Consider the following 10249-nt stretch of genomic DNA (forward strand, 5'->3'; position numbering starts at 1 on the left):
TATATATATTAGTTGAAACAAGACTGGCAAAAACAATAAACTTGGAGGCAGAGGTGGAGGAACACCCTCTCTTACAGCTGTGGAGGTAAACACAGCCCACATACACGGAAAGAGAAGAACTAGTTTCTGTGGACTCAGGCATGACAACCTTCAAGGAAGCTTACCTGTCTCTGTACATAGTCAATAGCACGGCTGGCGGCATCGGGGTTGGTCCCATTGTAGGTTTTATATACTTTTTGAATGCTTCGATCAACTTCATTCTCTACCTGCATCAAAAGAAAAGATTCCATCCCTCGAAAATACTGCTTAAAGTAACATAGGTCAAGGCTACAACTACAATCCCTAAGTAGCATGCTTCCAAGTTCTCCGTACATTTACAGTAAGAAAAAGACTTCCTGCTCCAGTTAGATTCAAACTAGCAGCAAAAAGTCAGATCTACTAACTCACACAGGTTAACAGCCTTTGAAAAGACTACTCAAAAGAGGCTAGCAAAGCAAACCACTCGAAAGGAACAAAACAGCTGTGTATTGAGGAGATGCCCCACATGTGGATGCCAAATGCCTACAAAAATAATAATATCAGTTATATCAAGAACAGAAGTTTTATAAATAAATGTTAATTAATTTTAGGTATTTTAAAGCAGTGGCTTCGCTGAAATAAGCCAAAAGAAAACGAAGCTGCTCTATGCCACCCGGAAAGCCCCGCGTGTGCAGTGAACAACATACCTTTGCTCTGTACACGTATCCCAAAACCACAACAACAACTTCCGTGACAAAAACCAAGAGCAGGATGAAGACAAACTGTACGGAAAAATCATCAGAAATTAGGTAGAGATTTAAAAAAAATAGTTGTAAATGTTTTCTTGATTAAAAGAAAAGTATAAGGGACAACTTCTAGAAGTTTAAAGCATGTGTTCATTCTGGTCTGACGTGTGGTGAAGGAAGGGTTACCTTACCGTGGCGAGCCCACAGCGGCTCTCCCGGATGGTAGCACAGCAGCCAATGAGACCAATAATAAAGAGCAGGGCTCCTACAGCTATGATCACCACAGCAGGGAAGAGCGTGTACACATCCTCAAAGAAGTGGTCATAGTCATCGTATGTGATGAAGACATAGGCTCCCACATAGCAGAGAATACCAGCTGCCCCCTAGAAAAGCAAATGGAAACCTAGCCTGAGTACCATCAAGCAATTTTCCTGCTCCTGCCTGGGTTCAAGTCATTTTCTTTGAATGTGTCTTGTGTATCCCATCCTTGAATTCAAGGTCATCCCTGAATCCTGAAGGATGACGTGGAATTTCCACTCTTCCTGCCTCCTCTTTCAAGCAGGCACCATCACCTCAGTGTAGGTGGTGCTGGAAATCTAAGCCAGGGCTTTTCTCATGTTATACATCCTACCAACTGAGCACATCTTCAACCCAAGAGGCTATAATTGAGACTTCCCGTCATTCTTAAATCAGAAAAGCTAAAGCGTTCCTGGCTCATTAATAAAAATGCTTTTGTTGTTGTTGCTGTTTGAGACAGGGTTTCTCGTTATTGCCCTGGCTGTCCTGGAACTCACTCTGTAGACCAGGCTGGCCTCAGAACGGAGATCCACCTGTTGGGATTAAAGGCATGAACTACCACCCCAGCAAAAATTCTTCACTAGATGAAGTTGCAAATTTTCTAAATCTCACCTATTTTTCAATAGAAAAAATATAACTTGAATAAATAGCAATGACAAGAATGCACTTAAACTGTATTCTATAAGTAGAGACAATGGACAGAATTAGGGGTTGCACCCAGGCAAAGTAACTCAAAAAAAAAAATCTCTATTTAGCTTTCTTAGAAAAGTATTAGTAAACATGAAACCCAAAATATGCTATCCTAGAGACTGAGACAGTAAAGCAAAGAGTCCAGGCTCAGGCACACTGCAAACTTTCACCATCTACCTGTTCTTTAGAAACACACCCCTCAAACTTTTGTGTGAGTAAAATCACCCGAGGAGCTCATTAAGCTGCCAGTTTTGACTCAGCAATCTCAGAGGGTCTGAGATTCTCCATTTTTAGCAGGTTCCCACCAGTGCTGTGGCTACACTTGGAGTCATGGGTGCTGAACCCTTCTGGGGAAGGTGAGCACAGAAAGCCTTAGTACAGCTCCAGGCCCTTTCTCCAGGGCACTTTTGGTTTTATTAGCACTGGGCCCCGCTCTGTGCTTACTGCTACCAGCACGTAGACAAACAGGCACACAGTGCAGGGCTATGCTAAACTGCTGTCTAAGGAGCAGAACATGCAGAGCTGTCACACAGTTGTGATTGCTTCACCTATAAAAGATTAAACATATAAATCTTCAAACTAGCAACCCGCTTCCACAGTTAACATTACAGATTCCCACTCAATCCTCTGACCCTGAAAACTCAGTTCAGTTCTGTAGTTTTATTAGGTTCACTATGCCTGAACACCACATGTCTGTCTTCTTATAATACATCACTACAATCACTGTCAGATCTGGAAAAAGAAGATCCCAGTAACCTGGTTTATGCACGTGTGCACACACGCGCGCGCGCACACACACACTGGATTTTTTAATGTAAAGAAACTTCAGGCAGTACTCTCTTGGTACTGCCTCATCCACCACCCTACTGTGTATAGTAAACTATTTTTCATACTTGAAGTAATGTACTAAGAATAATAAAATGTGAATGGAGACATTTTTTTTTAGATCATCTCTCGTCCACTGCTAGTTTTCTTCTCTTTCCCTGGCTGCTCTTTTCTCACTCTCATGACGGATTCTTCAGCTCCAGGGTGCTGTCTGTCACACTTCCTCATCTCTGCCTCAAGTCCAGATAACTTGCACTCAGCCTCTTTACTGCACCTGGAAGTCACCTTACTGCAGCACTTCTCTAAACCTAGGCTACCCCGACTCTCCCCCAGCCCTTAATATGGTCTTTGTGAGAATTACTGTTAAAAATATGAACAGGGCAAAGTATAACGTGCAATTTTTAATGATTTAAACTGTTTTGTCTCTACATTCTGAAGACTTCATAACCCTTCATAGACTGCAAAAATATAAAACTGATAAACACATCTCTCACTTTACACCTCTGCTGCTGTTTCACTTATTCGGATGCAGCTTAAGGATCACCACATTCTCACAGAAGCATTTCTTAACTACTCACCCTCATCCGTTCTCTTACTGCCCCAAGCAATACAAACAGCATTTTTAACAATGTCTCAATTCAACCGTTTTTCTTAATATACCTCCTGAGCACAAACTGTGTCTGTTTATCTTTCAGCCCTGCATCATATGTATCGCTTCAAGCAGTGCCTGACACAAGCAGTATCATGAACGTTTACAGAGTAACACCATACCCTCCACACCCTCCACCTCCACCGAAAGGACACGAGGCTTTAGCTGGTGTGTGTGTTTCTCACCAGCACAGTCAATGCTCAGTTTTCAGTTCACTACTTAAATACAATGGTATCTAATTGTGCTTACTAGACTCCAATGGGCACCACCTCTAGAACAGAGTGTAAGTCTCAATCAGTAGTCTACCATTAAACAATGCTACTGGGCCTGCTGGAATTCACAACTACATATCTGCTTTTGGGGTACACTGTGAGATGAGAAAAAAAGATGAGGCTTAACAGTTTGGATGTGGACTCTGTAACAAAGTCTTATTAAAGCACTCTCTCAACTACACGTGTACATTATATAGTCACAAACATATATATGTATGTGTATATATATAATATAACACATTTTACTAAAGCAAATAATTCAGTCTTTAAACATGAATTAATCAAGCTGTACTCACTGCTTTCACTAAACAAACTACACAAGAACTGTTCCTATAATTATTTCTTAAAAGGCTGTGGGGAGGTGGGAGGGGCAGGTGTGGTGGCCATGCTTTTAAGCCCAGCACCCAGGAGGCAGAGGCAGGCATGTTTCTATGAGTTCAAGGACTGCCTAAATCCACACAGTGGTTCAAGGCAGGTCAGGGCTACAGTGAGACCCTGCCTCAAGAAGAAGGGGTGGGGGCTGAATGGAAATTGTGGCATACATCTCAAAAACAAAACAAAAAAGTTTAAATGAAAATAAAATCTGGGAGGTGGCAGTGACTGGAGAGAAAGTTGCACACACTACTTTCCAAGGACCTGAGTTCAGTTCCTGCCACCCACATCTCCAAAGGATCCAACATCCTCTTCTGGATTCTGCAGGCCTGTGCACTCATGCACATATGCTCACCCCAACACCCTCAATATAAAAATAAAAATACAAATATTGTTTTAAAGTGAGTTTAGCCCTAGAGTGATACTCAGTGGTTAAGAGTATGTACTGTGCTTCCAGAGGGCAACGTAAGTCTGTCCCAGGATCCATACTGGGCAGCTCAAAACTACCTATTACGCCTGTCCCTGTCCTGGGCCATTCAGGACCCTCTTCTGGTCTCCACAACCACAGCTCCATGTATGTGCACATACAGCACAATTAAAAATAAATCCCTGCGTTGGAAAGATGGCTCAGCAGTTAAGAGCACTGGCTGCTCTTCCAGAGGACCAGGTTCAATTCCCAGTACCCACATGGCAGCTCACAACTGTCTGAAACTCTAGTTCCAGGGGATCTGACACCCTCACACATACATAGGCAGGAGAAACACCAGTGCACATAAAATAAAAATAAATCTTAAATAAATAAAATCTTTTTTTTTACTTTAAGTATAGTACACTAACCAATTGTGTCATCAAGTCTAGCTAGTAAATGAAGTTTTAACCTAGATAAACCTGAATCAAAATATAACAAGAGGATAATACATACTCAAAAATATACAGCACAGGGCACTGAGGAACACTTGCATTTTAGAAACAAAATGAGCTTTTAGCCTAAAGAGATCCCTATGAAACTCACACTTAATACAGCTGGGAATGGACCAAGTGAAATGTCTCTTGGGCTGTCCCGCTCCGATCATGAAACTACAGACAAGAATGTAGGAAAAGAAACCAGAACTAGACGCAGCAAACCAAATGGAAGGCAACGTAGGCAACCCCACTTGTAAATACAGCTTATTGTCTGAAAGATGACAGATGACTCAGTCTGTGCTGGAAACCATTCAACAGGCAATGTTCACAGGAGAGGAGACTGTAACAGTGTCTTCTTCAACATCACTAGGAAATAAGGTAACACACACCAAGTAACACTGTGCTCACTGCTGAGAGGACAGCATAAACAAGGTGCTTGTCTCTTATAAATGATGTTGAAAACAGAGTAGCTGTTCATTTCAAATAGTGGCCAAGAAAACTAAACAGTTGTAAGTATCTGCCATAATGACACCCATCAGCATAAAAAACAAAAATAAAAAATAGTCAAATGAGATAAATAATAATTTGCACGGTCAGTTCAGGGAAGAGCATAAATAATTCTTACTAGTGATGGGAACCTGGTAGTCACTCTGATTATTAATGCAGACAGGGCATTATTTGAAAAGCTACATAAAATTAAAAGGTGAGCTTGGTTAAATCCTGTTTGCTGGGCAGTGGGGATTGGACCAGGGCTTTGCCAACAAAGCAGCTGCAAGGGAGGGAGGGAGGGAGGGAGGGAGGGAGGGAGCAGTAGGGCAGGGCACTGTGGAACGTGGAAGCCTCTGACAGGTCACCTCTGAGAGAATCTGGGCCTATAAGGAGGATTTGTGCCAGGGCAGTGTACTAAAATTAATCATCCTTTTTACAAAGTACAGGGAAATTTAGGGGAAAGGCTGAGGTTTTTGAAGAAAAACCATTCTTTTACTTTGCCCATGTTTTAAATTAAGTCATAGAAGTTTAAAACTTTAGGTGTTTTTCTGTTAACTACACTTTCTCTATAAACTGAGATCTTACAAGTTTCAAAAGTGACACTAATTCTACCCTTTTAATTTTCTCTACATCTATACAAGTGTGAATGTGTTCAAGTAAGAAATTTCACTCTTCCGTAACATTGCTGTCCTGATGTCTACTAACCAAGGTTGGTGGTTTTTGTTATTAGTTGGGGGTTAACTCAACTCTCTGGCAGGGACAAAAAAAAAAAAAAGACAAGTCAATAAAATCCTAAAACCCACAGAACTATTCCCTCATTATCATCAAGCACTCTAAGACCTACCTCTGCAAACTGGCAACATAAAACTAAACAGAAATGTTTAAAACTGGGAGATAAAATTGTTCTGTTGCCAGTTTATCCACATGGAAATTCAGAGCCGTGACAGTGGAAGCATCCCACAGAACATGCTGAATGAGTATGAGGCCAAGAGAAGTCACTCCCAGGACAAGGTGTGTCGGAGACACAGCGATCATGTCTACTACCATGGCACAACGGATCAATAGAGAGAAGACAGAGTCTAAACTTCATTGACCTCAAAGCTCAGGACCTAATGATTCTGCTTCCCTGTGTGAACTGCTCCTTCAGAGTGATTTTTGCCTCAAAGAATCAACTGATAAAAAATAGGGATTGGGTAAGAAGAAACAGAGGAGAAACATGTTACAAAGTACTACCTACTCTAGGTATTACAAAAAGCAAAATTCAAAGAAAGGGAGAATCAGAAACATTCAACACACATTTAATTCTGCGTTTCTTGTGCAGCCATATTAGATTTATATGTACATCACTATTTTCCTGCAAGGAATTATTGGTGATTCTGTACAATTTGTTTCTGAAAGAAACCTTCCCCAAACTTTACCTTCCTGCCATCACGACTACCTTAGAAATTGTAAAATCTTTGTTCCACTCAGGCTTACTCTGATAAAATGGTTCATGTCACTATGCATTACTCCTCTAAGTAAGTACATAATTACTCCCTAACTTATTTCATTTATTCTCTTGCCGTCTTTCCAAAACCAACAACAATAAAAAAGACTATCCCAAAGACATGCAACCCTCTTTCAGAAGCCAAGATTACTTCTCCACAAGACCTTCTGAAGCTACTACAACAATGACATAATTTTCTTTTCTTTTCTTTTTTTTTTTTTTTTTTGGTTTTTCGAGACAAGGTTTCTCTGTGGTTTTGGAGCCTGTCCTGGAACTAGCTCTTGTAGACCAGGCTGGTCTCGAACTCACAGAGATCCACCTGCCTCTGCCTCCCAAGTGCTGGGATTAAAGGCGTGCGCCACCACCGCCCGGCAATGACATAATTTTCTATTTGGCAAATTGGTCAATAAAGAAGTAAAGCAGGATTCAATGCATACCAGAAGGATTATAGAGAAATACAAAAGTATGTTTTTGGAAAACAATCCACAACACATATCAACTTCAGCATTTCTATCAAGTAACATCCCTTCTAGGATTGTTCATTTGTCAAAACAGCATCACAAAATGGCAACAGCAAAAGCAAGAACCCAAAGCCTAAGGGCATGCTTGCATTATAGCCTTGAACACTGAAAATACAACGTAGTATATGCATTAGTATAGTGCATTAAGGTGAAAACTACGTTTTTTAGCATCAAAATATTTTTAAGAAAAAGTTGATATTGTCTGAGAGATAAAATTATGATTGTTTAGTTCTAATATGTTTAAATATTTTCATATATATATATTCACACACTTGCAGACATATATTTAAAGTTATGTCTAAAATTAAGACCGTAGTGTTTTGTTTTCCAGATTACTTCTTAGATCTGTCTGTCTTTAAACATATAAACTAGCTTTCTCTTCATTCCCACACTTTAGGTGCATGTCAACTGCTCCCATTTATCGCTGTTTTAGGTCTGATTTTGACTCAGCCTTTGGATGTTTTCTGATGGATAACTTCTTCTGGCACACATTCTTTATATTGCCAAAAAAACAAAAAAAAAACTTTCTCAAAGCCTCTTGGATTGCATTGTCAGGCTACTTTTGCAATCAAATCACTGATATCATTGCCACTATTCTTAAATATTTTAATCCTCTTAAATTGTTATTCTGACATTAAAAAGGGCATGCTCCCCAATTCTACTGTATCTTTACTTTTCATTTGGTCTTTCATACTCATTGTTGATCCAATTAATTCAGTGTATGCCTACCTATCAGTTGCAAGTCCCACAGTTCAGAAAGCAATGAAACTGGAGACAGACCAAAGGCCTCAGACAATCCTGAAGCCAGCTGTAAATCAAGGAGTTTGAACTTGTGTTGGGGAGACCTTTAGTTGCCCCTGCCCACTCTAACTGTAAAAAGTCAGTTATTTTAGGAGTCTGGAGTGCTTAAGATTTATCATGTTAAAGTCTGGCTATGTGTTTAAACCAGTAGTAGCAACTATGTAAAATACATATCAACTATAGTCTCATTAAATTAAAAACAAATACATAAACACAAAATTTTCTCATCTACTGAATGTTAAGCTATTTAAAAGGGTGTGAGGAAGGAGAGGATGAGCAGGAAGAAAAGATTTTATCAAGCTAAATATAACTTTTATCATGAGATTGACAATTTATAGTTGTAAAATCTGTTAATTATATGTATAATAACAATTAAGATCACATCTCTGAAGAAGAAAGACCTATCTATGGATATAAATCTCTGGATGGGTCCAGAGATAGGAAACTTGGTTAAGACTCCCTTCCTTCTCCCACCAGTTGAGCAGCAGAAACGACCTTGTGCTGAGGTCGGCGGAGCAGCTGGTACGTCACTGCTGACCGGCTGCATGATTCTTACACTGTACCTGTTTGGGAGCCAAGGAAATGTTTATGGGATTTTCTGGGGAAAAACAAAAAACCTTAACTAGAATCAGATTTTATGGCTTAAATTCATTAAAACACTTCAAAGAACAATAAATATTCTAAAAGATAAGCATTCTTTTGGGGTTGTTTTTCAAGACAGGGTTTCTCTGTGCTGCCCTGGCTGCCCTAGAACTCACTCTATGAACTCAGAGATGCACCTGCCTCTGCCTCCCAAGTGTTGAGATTAAAGGCGTGCACAAACACCATCCAGTTCTAAAAGATATATATTCTAAAGGAGATTAAAAAAGAAAACCTTCATCCTGTGGTACTGTGTAGTAAAAGATTATATGCACTGTGCAGTCAGCTGACGTTTCAATTCTGACACAAGAAATGAGAAATAAATAAGATGTACTATTTATCAAATAAAAAAATTAACAAAAAACAAACAAAACCCATTTCATCCTCAAACTGTAATCACAAAGCTCTCCTAATGGCTCTAAGGTCTACCTAAATCAGCAGTTCTTAACCTGTGGATCACGACCCCTTTGGGGTTGGCATTTGTCATATCAGATATTTACAATCATAACAGTAGCAAAATTACAGTTACAAAATAACAATGAAATAATGTTATGGTTTGGGTCCCCTGTATTAAAGGGTTGCAGCATTACAAAGGTTGAGAACCACCGACCTAAACGATTACTCAAGGCCACAGACATGACTCAGAACTCAATCAGAAACCTCTACACATCCAAAACAAATGAAGAGAAGCTGGGAAGTGGTGCACTAGCCTTTAAGAACAAGATTAGCAAGGCAGAAACAGGTGGATCTCAGGGTCCAAGGCCAGCCTGGTCTACAGAGTAAATTCCAGGACAGCCGGGACTACACAGAAAAACCGTCTTGAAAAGCCAGGGAAAAAAATTAAATATATTTACAGCATGCACCATGATTTGCTTCCCAACAAAGTTGAAGTTCTTTCCTTAACAAACCAAAAAACTACCTTAATAAACAGCCTGTTGGCTGAAGAGGTGTTACAACATCATCTTTTTTGAACAGTCACACAGACAGAAGCACAGGAAACAAAAGCACACCAACATATCCTATTTGTATTCACCTATGCGGACACAGGACATGTCAGAACACAATGGGTGTATATATATATTCAAGGAGGCTTGTGTAACGAGACTGGAAACACTTTTACTTCTTTCTCTTTTAAACTTTTTGTTTTAGAACTGTCTATTTTTATCTTATGTGTGGGTGTTTTATTTGCATGTACATCTGCGCACCAAGTGCATGCCTGGTGCCCACAGAGGTTAGAAAGGGTCATTAGAGCCCCCAGAACTAGAGTTTTAGGGATAGTTCTGAGGTACCATGAGGGTGCTAGGAATTGAACCTGGGTCCTCTGCAAGAGCAACAATTGCTCTTAACTGCTAATCCATCTCTCAGCCCTTTTCACTCTATGTTCTGGACCAAGAGAATGAAACACAATCTTTATGTTCTTACTTTGTAATTTGAACATGCCAAGTATGCCCTGGCTTTATGATCTAGCTACTCTTCAGTCCTGAATTCCCTCACCTCTTACAATCATCTCCAAACTGGCTTCTTTTTTTTTTTTTTTTTTT

General features: G+C 39.9%; 1 protein-coding gene across 1 annotated transcript in view; it reads right to left on the minus strand.

The window, feature by feature from the left end:
- Tspan3 (tetraspanin 3) overlaps positions 1-10249 on the minus strand; it is a 25680-nt gene that overhangs the window by 10318 nt on the left and 5113 nt on the right. Inside the window, exons 2-4 of the mRNA XM_005347397.2 lie at positions 956-1147; positions 726-800; positions 165-266 (exon numbers count right to left, since the gene is read on the minus strand). Of these exons, the coding sequence (XP_005347454.1) occupies positions 165-266; positions 726-800; positions 956-1147 (369 nt within the window). The remainder of the gene's footprint in view (positions 1-164; positions 267-725; positions 801-955; positions 1148-10249) is intronic.

The sequence above is a fragment of the Microtus ochrogaster genome, chromosome 5 (assembly GCF_000317375.1).
Source record: "Microtus ochrogaster isolate Prairie Vole_2 chromosome 5, MicOch1.0, whole genome shotgun sequence".
In the NCBI taxonomy this organism is placed as follows: domain Eukaryota; kingdom Metazoa; phylum Chordata; class Mammalia; order Rodentia; family Cricetidae; genus Microtus; species Microtus ochrogaster.